Genomic DNA, 16,422 nt, shown 5'->3' on the forward strand with positions numbered 1-16,422 from the left:
AAACTTTAGGCACTCCTTACAGATTCTGATATGTTGTCGTCGCTTTCGCATCCCGAAGAATCCATCAACTTAAACCTGTGAAGATATTCTGCTATACCTCCATCATCTGTCAACATTTGGACTAATAACGGGGTCAATTGCGTTGTCCTGACAATATTATAATCTTTTTATACGTTTGGGAGGATTTTTTTGGTAACTGTCCCCGTCTGAAATGTTTCATATCTACCTTGCCGTATGAACACAGATTCTTCTCTTACTGATCTTTATATATATGACAGGGAGCTTTTATCAAAGTTTAAGCGTCCTTTGTCAACTCGTTGGCGTGTTCATTGAATGGAGTATCCAGATGCTGATGATCTAGAATCACTTAGGATATTAAAGAGAGGACGAGATACGTAATCACTATCTGCCACATTTTGAAATGCCCTATATTGGGCGTTAAGTTCCGATTGGAAGACCGTACAGTTTAGATGCATACATTGCAACGTAGATGGTTCCAGTGACTAGGATTTAGTTACCCTCGCTGCACGTACTAGTTATTTATAAATATTTGTTGTTTTTTTACATTGTGCAGCCACGTGTACTAGTGTAGAGTGATCCGCAAATACTAATGCCACGTCATCCGATAAAGCCTGGCAGTATACACTGTATACTTCGTCGCAATCTAGCGTTTGTCACAAAGAGTTTAGGACAACATCCTAAAAGTTCATAATATGTTTCTCCGGCTTAATTAACCATAAACTTTTTTCACTAAGTCCAATGGCGTCCTACAGCCGCCATGATAATTTTTTTTCAACGTCGCATATCTAAAAACATTTGGGCTGCTAAAATGTATCTAACGATACCTCAATTATGTAAATCCGTTCAGCGGTTCTGGAGATACCTATGAGGTAATAAACAATAATACATACTTATACGATACGCGCAAAAAACATAAGCCTTCCTTAGCAGTCGGGAATAAAGAAGACTGAAACGATTGAGATAAGTTTAGTTTAGGTACTTATTTAGTTAGTGGTAATGTAAGAGCTGAGTTATTAGAGATATTGTAAAAGTAAGGTTAAGTTCAAAGCACAATGTCTATGCTATCAACTTTATACAATAGGTGATTACTGAGAAAAAACTTCGAGAAAAATAAAGCAGTATTCATTGAAAATATCAAACAAACGTCAAGACAAAGTGACCAAGGTGTCAATGGCAATCAGCTGTACCTAATATGTAGCATTTAAAATATGATTCATTTTAATCGATTCAAAACGAAACCCAACTGCACTTAACTAAAAAAACAAAAAAGACCAATAGTTAATTATTGGGTCGATTTTTTTGTTTTTATAAATTATTACTCGATCTATTTGTGTACTTTGATTCCGTTGTGGTAAAGCGGCACAATTTGACTATGGACGTTGAGTGGTGGGTTCGATTTCCTTTCAGGGGATAATAATTATTGAATTGATCACGGAAAAACTATTTTAAAGCGTTATTTTTCTACTTTTACTACTATTTGTTTGATTTCAATTCTTAAATTTAGAATACGTATTTAATATATTCAACAGGATCGATAACGTGTATTATTTAATTTTTATGTTTCTAAGTTTTACGTGAAAAGGTTAAGTAATTAAAAACTATATCTATTTTTTAGAAACAAAAAGGATATAACAAAAGTTAGTAGTAGATGGCAACTGGGATACAATCGATGAAAATGAATGAGATGAGAGGTTCGTTACGTAAGCCGGTGGCGCAGCGGGGGTGCGCGCGCCGCGGGTCGATGCGCCGCCGGGCCGAGCGCCGCCCTGCGCGCAGTCTCTCGCCAGGCGCCCCCAGCGCACCCCGAGCGCAGCGCGAGTGCGAGCCGTGTGCCGTGTGCCGTGTTGCAATGAAGGTACAGCCCTATCCCGTAGCGCGCTAGTCACGTAGCCGTAGGTGGCGGCGGTCTCGGTATGTGTGTTGTCACGCCCGCGGCCCGACCGCTATCATTGACTCTCTGTCGAGAGTGCCCATCTCCACCCTGAGCCAGTGGCATGTCATTATGTGTCGATTGTTCATATTCAATTTTAAATCGTTTCGCCTCCATTTGCGTATCATTTTTCAAATGTTTCCTCCAATATCTCCTACATCGCATATCAGCTTGTTGCAAGTCTGTATACGTATATAGCTATACCGTGGGTACGTTACGCAGACTACGCTTGAGATCGATCAATATGATATAAATGCTAAGAAGTCACTTCACTTCCATATTTGGTGTGTCCATTTCTAAATATTGGAATAGATACATGTATAATGACAATGTATGTATAATTAACTTAGGAATACTATTAATAATATTCTAGTAGAGAAGTGAAACATATCATGACATGTACCTTACAAAAATATAAACTATATATATACAAATCCACAAAATTCTTTCAATTTGGTTCGAAAAAGTATTAACTATAGTTTTTACTATTTGTATTTATGTAAAATTATTTGAAATAAAATATTATTCATTGGTTTCAGCAACACAAAGAAAAAAATATAAAATCATATAATGCTAAAGTTACCCAAGGGCCTTAAAAAGAAGAAAAAAGGCAAAAAATCGAAACGCAAAGGAGAAGAAGAGCTTTTTACGGAAGAAGAATTAGAAAAATATAGAAGAGAACATCAACAGCAAGGTGAAGGTGAAGAGTCTGTTAAAGAAAATGAAGAATGGTCAAAGTTTAAGGACTTGACAACTGGTGTTGATTCAATATTAAAGAAAACACAAGGAGATTTGGATAGGATAAAATCTACGTCTTTTTTTCAACGTGTACCACCAGGGCCTAAACAAGTTGAAGCTCCAGAGAAAAAGGAACCACAAAGACCAGTTGTTGAAGTAACAGAAGCAGACTTTCCCCATTTAGCGGCGGCGACTGCAGCAGATGCTGACGGAGATAAAAGTGATTACGGAGTCACTGACGATGAGTCTGAAGACGAAGACGACCAAGACGACATATTTGATACTTCTTATGTAGATGCTGTTGAACGTGGCGAAGTAAAACTCACATATGTTTCAGATTCCCCTGAAGAATTCCAAGATGACGATATATTTGACACATCTCACGTTGATGCTCTAATTAAAGGTAAAAGTCAAAGTTCAAAGGGCAAGAAGAGCTTAGACATCGGAGTTGCCGTGGAGGTTCTCACAGGCCGTATTGATAACCTTACAATCACAAGCAAGAGAGCGAAAAGAATTATTCCTGGTGACTTATTATTAGAAAATGTAGATAAAGAGGCAGTAACAGTTTCAACAAACACAACAAATGTTAGTGAACCTATTGAAAAGAGTATTTTGGATATAGACACGGATGTACCTATAACTACACCAATTGACCTTAGCGTCTCATTACATACTTCTTTATTACAACAACAACAACCGAAATCTTTAAGTCAAGAAGATCTTCCGGCTGTAGTAGATGAGAGGACTAATGAAGCTGTTGATATAGAAATCGATGAATTCACATTATTAGCAGCTGAATCATTGGAAGTAAAGTCTACAAAACCCAAGTTTGAAGAAAAAGAAATTAAAGTTGAACCAGTACTACAAGAATCTTGGTCTGCATTTGAAGCAGACAAAAATGAAAGTGTATTTGCTGAAGGAATTGTTGAGGATCAACTAGATGTAATTGATCCTTATATAGACCAGGACGACCCATTTGATACAAGTTTTGCCGATGCCGTTATACCAATATCTACTTTTGGGCAAGTGCAACAAGACGAAGTTATTATAGAGGACGACGACGATTTCGATCCGCGGGCAGAAGAGGTTCAAATAAAGCTTAATAACAGACGTAAGTCTTCGGTTAGAATTCATCTGACTAATCCCTCAGGAATAAGAGAATCTATTACATCTGATGATATTGTAGAAAATGTAACAAGTCCACCTAGAGATCTTTTAGGAGGAAGTACTACTGATCTAACTCAATTAGGAGATTCACCTTTGGATCCAATAGATTTCAATAATACTGAAATAGATCCTTTTGATACTACAATTATTGATAAAATTGTTGCCCCAGGAAAAGTTGAATTAAAACTTTTGGAGCAAGAATTAATTGACCAATCGGTGCCGGTGACTATTTATCGAGTACCTAGTGATCCAGATTTTGATCCTCGAGCAGACGAACCAAAAACAGAAAGGAGAGCATCTCGCCCAGAAAATCTTGTTGTTAGTAAAAGCGTTATTTTTAATATTGATGGAGTAGAGACGTCAGAACTAGACGTTAAAGCAAAATCTACTAAGCCTTTAACACCATACTACACACGAGAAGTTTCAATAACTGAAGATTTAAGTGAAGAAGCTGAGGCGAATGACAAAGTTTCTGATATATTATCTCGAACCCGTTCTGAAGAAGATTTGTCCGTAAATGTAACATATGAAAGTAAGCGTAGACATTCTGAATTTGCACAATCAAGTTTAAATAAAAACACATTTAAAGGAAGTGATCTTCTTCAAAGCAACGCAAACGAAATCCAAGCTAAAGTATTAACACCTATATGTCCTAGAGCAGCCAAAGATTTCACTTCAGAAGTTGATCCTTTTGATACATCTTTTGCCACTGACATAAAGCCAAGTAAAACTGAATTGAAACTTCTCGCCAAAGAATTTTCTTGTGAAAAATCTAAATCTTTGGAAACTGAGGTTGTAACGGATTTATTAGAGCCAGAAGACGATATTTTTCAGATTAAAGCTTTGACTCCAGAACCATCAGATTCTCTACGAATTACACAAGACGATTTCGATCCTTTTGATACTTCATTTGCTAGTGATCTGAATCCAGGAAGAACTGAGATTAAACTACTTGAATCAGAGTTTTTAAACTAAATAAAAGATTAAAAAATGCCGTATAACCCCTTTTTAAGCATGAATGAGCCTGTGGCTCCTGTGACCACGGACATATTAAATCCATTTATGATGTCAGAATCAGAAACATCTAATTTTTCATCTGGTGATAATCCATTTGCTACAAGTAATCCATTTTCTGATTTTGGAAATAACTACGAACCACCGGCAGGAGATACTGTACCAGTAGATATATTTAGAGGAGCAGAGCCTACCGGCGTCGGAGCTAAACAGTTCGATGAACCAGATTCTATTGATATATTTGGAAATATTTCTATGGACAACGAAAAACTCACTAAGCCGACTGAACTCGAACTTGTGTCCACTATGGTTGACTGCAGTTGTCCTAATGAAGAAGATAGTAGAGATATTCATTCAACGACTCGACCGCTTCCTCCAGAAACACAGAATTTAATCTTAACTGTAACGGGACAAATGGAATTTACAAGCACGCATTTGTTAGACCGCATTCCACCGACACGAACACCAAGTCCGATATCAGCTTTAGATATTCACTCACCTAGCCCCACACCTGAACCTGAATTTATTGAAGAGCTTCCTGCTACAGTTGACATAAACCGTAATAAGCCCGCGCGTCCACCACCTGCGCGGCCTCCAAGGCCTGCACCACCACCAAGGCCTCAAGCACCTCCTCAAATAGCAGCCGATGACATTAACCTATTTGATCCTCCAGCTCCAATAGTAGTTAAGCCCACAAAAGAAGCAATTTTAAGTTTATATTCAGCCCCCAGGCAAGAAGAAAAACAAATAGATTTTCTTAGTGATGATATTCCTGAACTACCAACGGAAACTGAGATGAAACCTTCAGAAGTCTTCACTTCCAATGTGACAAATACATCTGAATCTAATAATTTATTTTTCAATGAACCAGAAACAAATATTACTGAATCAATAGCACCTGAAGCACAAATAGAAATTCCTCCAATCACCACTGAATACTCAGACAATGAAGTTGCTCCTATGGACTGTACGGAACCATTGCCAGAAGTTAATAGCACTTCAGTAAACGTTTCACCTTTCGCTGACATCACAGATGAGAGTTACCACCTCCAGAAAATGAATGAAAGTGAAAAAAATCCATTTGAGTTTACTAGTAACATAGAACATTCTGATCAACAAACAGATACTGCTAGTATAAAGTATGAAGATGTAGTAATGACTATGGTTGGACAAGCTCAGGTCGACAGCCCTCCATTCACGTCTGATCCTGTTATTACAGTCCCTCAGACGAATGTTATTGAACCGCAACTAGACGTCTTTGGCTCTACCACAAAAGATGTCTTTGAAGATACTCAAAATACTAATATTTTTGATCTTGGCCAAGACAACACAAATGAAGTCCCAACCACATCCGCAACGGAGCTGGGTTGGGATACAGCCGACACAATGGCACAAGATGGGTTTCCTCAATCTCAAGACGCTTTTGACGCTTTCTCCGCTAAATTCGATTCGACAAGTGCTAACCATATGAACATAGGTAAATATATATATATATATATTTCCAGGTTCACGCTGTATCCCGTACACAGCATTGTAGGCAGAGAGAACCTAGTGTTAAGACACTCAGTTCCCCACTTTCCGCTGAATTCTGGAGGCATTGTGTGTTGAGAGGCGAAACTCAACGCCGCTCTTGCCTCGACACCAGAGCGAAGAAATGGAAATATACATTTTAAATACATATTTCATTTCCTCGAGTGGGAATCGAACGAACCCACAACCGTCGCGTTATAGTCACACCCTTGTGCCAAAAATATAATCATGTTAAATAAAAATATTATTAAAAAACAAACTATTGTTAGCTTAACAGTCACATTTAACAAACACAGATATCAAAGTACCTATGCCAAAAGACAATTATATTTTTGAAATTATGAATAGAATGTGGAAAATTGTTTTATAAAGGTAAGACCAAAAAAATACATGTTGAATGAGGGAACTCAATATGGCACTTCATCTGCCATATGGCAAAGCGAGAAAACAAAAATAATTATAAAATACTCGTATATAAAGTTCTTACGAATATTTTTGGATAAAAAATTAAATAAAATGTTATTAATATAACGCAATTGTTACTATGTACAGCTATTAATAAAACATTTATTAACAAACAGCTACTTAACAGATGCTTGGGGCGACGACGGCTCGGCGGAGGGCGGCCCCGGCGGCTTCGAGGCGGAAGCCTTCGACCCGTTCCTGAGCATGGGCGCTCCGCCCCCGCCCGCAGCCACGCCGCGCCTCGAGGCGCAGGGCTCGCGGGACTCCACAGACGACACGTTCTCCGTGTTTATTCGGTCATTAAATCCTCGATGTAACTCAATAGTGTACCATATATGTATAGCATTAGGAAGAACCGTATTATTTATGTAACTATTTTCTCAGATGCGTGATATAAATTCTTTATCTTTCTATATATTTTATTAGCTTTAACAAAATAACAGCAATACGAGTATTCGTGACCGAAGCCGAACACATCATTCGAGTAGTAATATGATAACATCGAACTTTAGCCCGAAGGACGACTCGAGCGGCGCGGAGTCGGCGGGGGCGCTGCCGGTGCCGGCGCTGGCGCCGCCGCCGCGCCCGCAGGCGCTGCCCGAGGCGCCGCGCGCCAACCCCTTCGACAAGAGCGGACCCGACGTTGCGCAGCCGAGGGTTGACTTTGATCAAGGTACGTAATTCAATTAGTTTGACGTTGCATTAAAGGAGGTAATTGACAACTCTACTCGAACTCTATATCGTCTGTTGCCCGACTAGTCACTTAATTTTGTGTTAAAACGAATAAATGAATAGAATAAAAGAGGAGCAGTGACCCTTGACTGTAACCGCGTTACTGCGGTTCGAAGATAGGAACATAGCCACCTTAGCAGATCACCATGTATAGCTTCTTTTTTCTTTTAGTTTGTTTATAACGAACGAATGGAAAATTTTATCGAAGGCTTTGGAAAAGTCGGTAACATATACCTGAAAACCATTATTCTTAGATGAAGATACTCACTCGATGAAACAAATCCACAGAGATATTAGACTCAGTTGATTTATGGTTAACAAACTCACACTGCTGTTCTATTACAATGCACAATGAAGAAAAAAATGGAGTCATATAATTATAATATATAATATTTTCAAACATTACAGCTTAGAAGTTGGTATATAATTCTGTATGTTGCGTCTGTCACCGGATTTGAAAACTCGTACCACATAGTATCACTTACAAATAGATGGCATGACTTCAGTTAATAAATCTTTCATAAATAATAAGTAAATAGTATAGGATGTGCTAAGATTTTTAAAAACAAGGGAGGAAGACTACAGCGTCACGGCCTATATTGACATCAAGGTCATTTAACTATATACGAGTAGTTCTCATGTTTGTTCCGATGTAAACACTCGTGTAATTGTGTGATTCAGAGGAGAGCCGAGGGCGGGCGGGCAGCGGGGGCGAGACGCCGCCCACGCCGCTGTTCGACGAGGACGTGTCGGTGCCGCTGGAGGACTTCCCGCGCACCAAGTACGCCGGGCCCGGCTGGGAGATGCACCTGCGACAACCCAACAAAAAGAAAATCACCGGACAACGGTACTCATCTACGGAATTGCATTTACTATACACAATTCATTTATCGTCCCGCTGAGCTTCTTGCGCCGGTTCTTTTCAGGTCTGAGGCAGTGACTTTAGTGAACTGGTGGTAAATTATTTGAGGTTTAAAAATGAAGCTATGTAACTTTTTATTTTGAATAAAATTATTTGACTTTTTGACTTACACTTGTAAAAATGTGTATATATGGAGGACGTCACGATTCAGTGGCTATAACCGCGACGGTTGTGGCTTCAATTCCCAATCAGGGTAAATAATTATTTTAATTTCTTTCTCTGTTAACATTGATAAGGCACAGTGTTGAGTTCCATAACTCAAACCCATTCAATATGATGAAAATCTGGTGGAAAGTGGGGAATGAAGTGTCGTAACACAAAAATGTTCATACCTAATCAGAAGACACCAAATTAACTTTCTGCGCAGATTCTGGAAGAAGATCTTCGTGCGTCTGCTATACCAGGGCGACAACCCGGTGGTGCAGCTGCTGAACAGCGCCGGCGACAAGGAGCCGCTGCAGGAGCTGCCGTTGCAGGCGTGCTACTCGGTGTCGGATGTGGGCGCGCAGCAGTTCGACCAGTTCGGCAAGATCTTCACCGTGAAGCTGCAGTACGTGTTCTACAAGGAGCGGCCGGGCGTGCGGCCGGGGCAGGTCACCAAGGCGGAGCGCATCACCAACAAGCTGTCGCAGTTCGCGGCCTACGCCATCCAGGGCGACTACCAGGGCGTCAAGGAGTTCGGGAGCGACCTGCGCAAGTTGGGTCTACCCGTCGAGCACGCGCCGCAGGTACACCCTACTTACCTTTTATACGTCTTGGTTCCGTAATCGATGAAATGCCACAATATTTAAATTTTAATCTTTAATCTCCGACAAATTTTGTTTTTTGTATTTCACCACATAAAATATATTTTATATGGACGCAGGTGTCGCAGCTGTTCAAGATTGGCTCCTTGAACTACGAGGATGTGAAGCAGTTCTCGTGCTGCGTGGAGGAGGCGCTGTTCCGCCTCAGCGCGCACCGCGACCGCGCTCTTACCTACAAGATGGAAGAGGTACGACATTGTCATCATTTTTTTATACTTTTACGCTATATCCTGCTTGTAGTAGGATAGGCAAAGAGAACATAATTAAGAAACTCCGTCTCCCACGCACCTAGCAGATACAGTCAAGCGGTATGCCGCTGCGCCACGACAATACTTTAAGATTATTAAATGATACTACTAAAGTAACATGACTTTCATTCAGCTTTCAATTTACTCGTAATGTTCATTTTCAGGTACAAATAACAGCTGTAGACGAGCTCTACGTGGAGCAGGACGCGGAGGGTTCTGTTTTAAAACAGATCGCGAGGGTGCGTCTGTTCTTCCTCGGGTTCCTAAGTGGTACGGGAAACCAATCATTCAACGCTTTTGTAGTTGATCATAGACTTTTTATGTTCCTCTTTCGATACAACCAATTTTGCAGTTTAATCCATATTAGAAACAAATATACCATCAATGTAGATTAACTAATAGTAATCAAAAAACATTATTTTCTGTTCAGGACCATTGTTCATAGAGTACTACCAACATCAGTGCATTTATTTACAACATCATCTGACGTCACAACGCGGTGTTCAGCGTTTTTGGTTAAATCGCATAAATCTATCTATTGACCAAAACCGTTGTATTTTTTAAGTGGTTTATTAGGATCGAATTGAGAAATTATTTATTTATTAATAAAAAATTTGAGTATTCATTATTATATTTGTTTACATTTGATCGACTGTTCAAATAAATCGAAGTATTTTAAAATTTCCAGGCATGCCGGACGTGGAGCTGGGCGTAAACGACCTGCGCCGCCAGGGCAAGGAGGTGGTGGGGCGCCACGACATCATCCCCGTCGTCACCGAGGAGTGGATCCGCGTCGAGGACGTCGAGTTCCACGCCTGCGTGCAGCCTGATGCTTTTGGAGAATCTCAAATTATTAAGTACGTTACTTTGAATTTATTTTGTCTTTTTGTAGAATTTTTTTGTACAAATTTAAGTATATTTGCGTGCGTTAAGTATATGTTTTTTATTGCCTTGCTCTGTTTAAAAGAGGCGCGGCGTTGAGTTCCGTCAAGACAAAGTCAGATATAGAAGTAGGTGTATCGACGCTCTCTACGTATAAAAGGATATGTTAAAAAAAGATTTAAAGTAGAGCAAAATAAAGTTTAACTTGTTAAAAACAATTTAGAACGTTATTCCACACTGAGGAAACAAAAAATATTTTTTAAAAACATAGACGATGAGAGATGGCGATGGTATATTATATGTAAGCTTTCTACAATCTTTTTGTGTTTTGGTTCTTGCTTATCAACTTCCATAAACCGATACTGAACAGCCATGGAATAAGGTTTTTAATTATGTATACCAAATTATACCTTTTACAATTATACCTTTCTTAGTTATTTTGGCAAAAAAATACATTTGCTCGTTTTTGCTTTACAACTTAGCACGTGCGTCTATTAGTTAATACAAAAAATACACAGGTTCAAGCCGCCGGACGCGTGCTACATTGAGCTGATGCGCTTCCGCGTGCGCCCACCCAAGAACCGCGAGTTGCCGCTGCAGCTGAAGGCGGCGTGGTGCGTCGCCGGCAACAAGGTGGAGCTGCGCGCGGACGTGCTGGTGCCGGGCTTCGCCTCGCGCAAGCTGGGCCAGGTGCCCTGCGAGGACGTCGCCGTGCGCTTCCCCATCCCCGAGTGCTGGATCTACCTGTTCCGCGTCGAGAAGCACTTCCGATATGGATCCGTCAAGTCTGCCCATAGGTACAGAACAGTATTATATTCATATTTTATGCCGATACGTTCATATCGGCGACAACAGACAGGTATGGGTGCAGAGTGTTGAAGATAAATATTCCCGGAAATGAATGCGGATGTGAAGTTTACATATGACTCTAATAAAAATCTTAATGACACAGAAATAAAATGAAATGTAAAATATTTTTTTTATATTAAAAAGGTTTTTTTTTAATCTTAGGGAATTAACGAGATCAGTTTTAAATTAAGGGATTATATTTAAGTTAAAATAGACAAAAAAAACCTAAAATATAAAATGATAAAATTTAAACAAGTAAGTAACAAGTAGTTAAAATTACAAAAGTGTTTTCTCATTGCCTTGGTCTCCAGGCCAAGGTTCTTATTATAAACTTATTGTATTGTCATTACACACAAAAGGAAGCAGGGACGCCGTCTTTTGAGGATCCTGCCCGTTTCATACAAGTTTATAGTGCAAGGACAAACTATTATGATAAAACGGGAGTCGAATCGGAATCGGAATTTCCGCGATTATGGATACTGGTGTATGGTTGTGTCGTCTCTATTCTGGAAGTACAGATTTTTATTGTTTTAAATAATCTCTAAAGATACGTGACATGGTCCGAACCTGCACAGTCGTAATCACTGATGGCAGAAAACTGAAATTTGGGCAGATGTTTATTTTCGTAATCTGGACATCCACTAAGAAGGGATTTTGAAAAATTTTTACCCTAAAGGGATGAAATAGGGGTTGAAAGTGTGTATGGTTTTTTTTTTAAATCAGCACTGATTTTTATAAAATTTGAAATTTAGATTCTTAAAAATATTTAATGAACACATATTTCGTCGTTTGTTAGAATTCATCCCCTGAGCAAATAAGGGGCTGACAGTTTGTATGGAAAAATCTTTAAATCGCTACCGATTTTAAAAAAAAAATAAATGTTGACTCTTCAAAATATTTCATTGAACACGTGTTGCGTGGTCTTCTACTCTCACGCAGATCAAGCGTCACCCGCCCCTAGCCACCAGCTACCAGCTACCAGCTACCAGCTACCAGCTACGCCACTGTTGCGGACAGTTGGCTTTCTTTTACTTTGCTAATAATATCATCAATAAGCACTACTGGTGGTGTAGAAACATTTTGAACTAATATTATAGCAAAACTTAAATACCTAAAATATAAAAATAATCCCAATTTACTGTATGCGAATTTTTTCAATACTATTAAGAGTGAGTTTAATGCTATATTTACCTCTAAAACTGTTAATTCCAGGAATTTCCTGTCATTTAATGATCGGGCGAAGGGGAATGGGGAGGTGGGGCTTCATAAGACTAGATAAAGCTTATATGAACTTTATAGTGAGAAAACATATAACCATAGTGAATCATTTATCAACTGACATAGTTGATAATGAGCTTGTTCTAAATTATTTAAGAAAGTATGTGAAAGGGTAAAATCTTTGCATATTAAAAATAAAATTTAAAATTCTTTATATAAAAATGGAAAATCTAAGAATCATGACTCTGAATTTAAATTTAAAAAATTGACAATGGCTTAACCAGCTCTGAAGAAGTAGATAAAGAAGTTACATGTGTATTTGAAAAATTCTTTGCTGATATTCCAGTTTTAACAACCGTCGCTGAATCATTACTTAACTGACCTAATGAAACTTAGTAAAGTCATATCTATATTTAAATCGGGTAGTACCTCTGATCTGAATAATTCTCAACCCATTTCTGTACTACCCTCGTTTAGTAAGATTTTTGAAAAAAATATTCTAAATCAAATATTGTCTGTTGACATAATCTTATGCACGATAAACAGTATGGTTTTACTAAAGGTTGTTCAACTAGAGATGCTGGTATAGGTCTTATATATATATATATATATATATATATATATATATATATATACAAATCGTTTATGGCGATGTAAACAATGCTCTCTCGAAAGTAGTACATTGGTTCAGTGTTAATAACTTATTATTTTAAGAAAACTAAACGCACGATTTTTAAAACACCTAACACGAAAATTGTTATAGCTGATGTACTCTTGAATGGGAAACCCGTAGTTCCTGTCATTGTCACAAATAATTAAATATGTATTTGTTTAAAATTTCAAAAAAATAAGACCTTGCGAGTTTCTTGCGAATTAGTGAACTGGTGGTAAATTATTTGACGTTAAAAAAATGAAGCTTGTAACTTTTTATCTATATATATAAAAACGAAAGGTCACTCACTAATCACGAAATCTCAGAAACTACATGTGCTAGGAATCTTAAATTTTGCATAGGAGTTACTTATAGGACGTAGGTGCTCGCTAAGACGGGAATTTGTAATATTCGACTTCTAAGGGGTTGTTTCTGGGGTCGAAAGTTTGTATGAAACTTCGTTACTACAAATGCTAGGAGTCTCAAATTTTGCATAGACGTCACTAGGACGTAGTCATGGAGACCGCGAGCGGGCCGCTAGTTTTGAATAAAAATATTTAAATTTAAATTTAAGAGAGTAGGGGATATTTGAGTTGCCTATTTCTATATAAAAAAAATAGAAATAAATTAAATCAAGTTATCTTCACGCTGTATCCCGCACACAGCAGGTTAGGCAGATGTTCACCACTTTCCGCCATATTCTTAAGGCATTGTGTTGAGTGAGTGTAGCACGTACGCTTTGCCACACCAGAGCGAAAAAAACAAAAATAAAAATTTAAATAAATATTTAATTTCCTCGGGCGGGGATTGAACCCACAATCAGTCGCGTCTACAGGCACACTTTGTTTCACCGCGCCACGACTAGCGCAGGGGCACAAACTTTATATAAAATATTATTACCATATTGTGGCTACATAAAAGGTTCTCATAATTTTGGTACATTTCCGTGGCAGACGCACTGGTAAGATCAAGGGTATCGAGCGGTTCCTGGGCGCAGTGGACACGCTGCAGGAGTCGCTGATCGAGGTGACGTCAGGGCAGGCCAAGTACGAGCACCAGCACCGAGCCATCGTGTGGCGGATGCCGCGCCTGCCCAAGGAGGGCCAGGGCGCGTACACCACGCACAACCTAGTGTGCCGCATGGCACTCACCTCCTACGACCAGGTGCCCTCCGAGCTGGCCAAGGAGGCCTTCGTGGAGTTCACGATGCCGGCCACGCAGGTGTCGCACATGACGGTGCGCTCCGTGTCGCTGCAGGACCACGATGGCGACCCCCCGGAGAAGTATGTGCGCTACCTCGCGAGGCACGAGTACACGTGAGTCACAGCTTTCATATTTCTTGTTCATTACATACAAAGATAACTATATTTGGCACGATTGGATATCAAATTCGTAATTTGTTCTTAAGATTTTGTCTTAAACAATTATTATGGTCTGTGCAGAGTGGGCATCGAGCGCACGTCGGGGCAGGCGGCGCCCGCCTACGCCATACCGGCCGCGCCCGCACCCGCCGCGCCCGCGCCCGCGCCAGCCGCCCCCGCGCCGCCCCGCGAGCCCTCCTCCGACTCCGACTCCGACTAATACACAGTCAGACCGTAGAGTCCGACTCCAGCTACGTTCAAACGGTGTTGAATATATAGAAGTAATGGTGGTAACGCGACAAACATGCGCGTAGGCCTTTAGATTGAAAAAATGTAAATGATATGAATATTCAATTGTATTTATCTCGCAAATAAGAAGGTATATAGTATTTTGGATATTATGAAGAAAGAATCATACTCGTATAGAGTTTATATCATATTTAAATAAAAAAACATGAATTTTCAAAGTACTTAGTGTAACTGTTGTGATTATACTTATATACGTTTATAAAGTCATAGCCATCTTCCTAGTGTAGAGCCGATTGTATATAAATATTAAATATGTAAAGTACGAGTCCGGACGCGCCCACCGCAAAGAGCAACCTCCCCCCCACCCTGGTGGGCAGCGCCTGGTGCGCTTGGGGGGAGATTATTTATATTTTACTGAGTGATCATATAGAAATGCTTACTTGTTATAATATGTATATTAAGTAAGATGAGGCGCCGGTACCGTCTCCCCTCAGGTGACCTGCGAATTCAAAGTAACTTGTTCTGATTTCGTTCCATGTTTGTGTGATTAAGTTATTGAAATGGTCCAATTACTTATTTAGCGAAAGCTTCCGGCATCCTCATTGTGACCCTTAGATGTCGTTCAAAGATGCACGAGAAGTAATGTACACCTAATATATGTATTTAGATATGTAATAGGTACTAGTAAACATTGAGAATATATTTATATAAATACATAATATATTACTCCAAAGATTTCTAAATAAATGATATTAATGTAAGTGTGATATGGGAGTGGAGTGCTTCGTTGACAGCCTAGGCCTATCGTCTCGTATAGCTTTCGTACAACAAAGTGTGTACAAGCAGAGGAGCTACGAGCTACGAGCTAAGAGCTACGCGCTACAAGCCATGAGCTACGAGCTACGTCCCTTCCTACTTCGTAGCGTGCTACTGCTCCCTGAACTCTCATTCCGGTTGAGATATTTTTACAGTTGCTGTTATACTGGTTCGTGTACGACTCAAGTTATAAGTGTTGATATATTATACACATTCATATCTATAGCATTGTATACGTAGCAATACTTAGGATTATTTTTAATAAATAATTGTTAGAGCACAAATATGAAAAATTATTCAAAATAAAATATATACTTTAACTGTCGGACATTCGTAGCAACTCCGATTTTCAAGTCGAAAGCCAGTCGTCAGACAATAAGTCAGCTGTCGTGGTCGTCTCCCATAGTGATATACATGTCTAATATTGTAAAACAATTTATCGTTTGTTGTTGACGTCATACTCTTATCTAATCTATGAAAGTTAAACTTAAGAGCAATGACATTGTATCGTTACCTTTAGCGTAAGTATTATAGTTGGGAAAGCTAACACGTGCGTATTGTAACATAATACGGGGCGGCCGCCTGCGCCACCGCCAGCACCTGCGCCAGCACCGGCGCCAGCGCCAGCCAGGGCCCCGCGCGTTTGTTGTCAATAAAATAATACATTGTGCATTATCTTCTTTTATTATTTATTCTAGCCCCTTCCAGTACCTACCTACTTCCTCTTGTAAATGTAAGTTTCATAAAATTAAATTAATATTATTATAGAATCAATGAACGCTATATACGAGTAAAAATATCTTAAACTATTTTATATTAAAA

The 16,422-nt window shown here is 39.3% G+C and overlaps 1 protein-coding gene across 1 annotated transcript; it reads left to right on the forward strand.

Annotated features, from left to right (window-relative positions):
* The first annotated feature begins 1,726 nt into the window (after nt 1–1,726).
* On the forward strand, nt 1,727–16,275 carry LOC146530599 (uncharacterized). Its single transcript, XM_085198983.1, has 13 exons — nt 1,727–1,876; nt 2,491–4,803; nt 4,870–6,347; nt 6,993–7,161; nt 7,378–7,538; nt 8,279–8,444; nt 8,887–9,247; nt 9,385–9,513; nt 9,738–9,843; nt 10,262–10,430; nt 10,974–11,252; nt 14,128–14,490; nt 14,617–16,275. Exons 2-13 carry the CDS (start codon nt 2,522–2,524, stop codon nt 14,753–14,755), a joined length of 5,802 nt encoding a protein of 1,933 aa, XP_085055109.1. The 5' UTR covers nt 1,727–1,876; nt 2,491–2,521; the 3' UTR covers nt 14,756–16,275.
* Nucleotides 16,276–16,422: the final 147 nt, after the last annotated feature.

Source organism: Heliconius melpomene, chromosome 16 (assembly GCF_056956725.1).
Source record: "Heliconius melpomene rosina isolate 202511_hmr_F chromosome 16, ASM5695672v1, whole genome shotgun sequence".
NCBI classification, from domain to species: Eukaryota; Metazoa; Arthropoda; class Insecta; order Lepidoptera; family Nymphalidae; genus Heliconius; species Heliconius melpomene.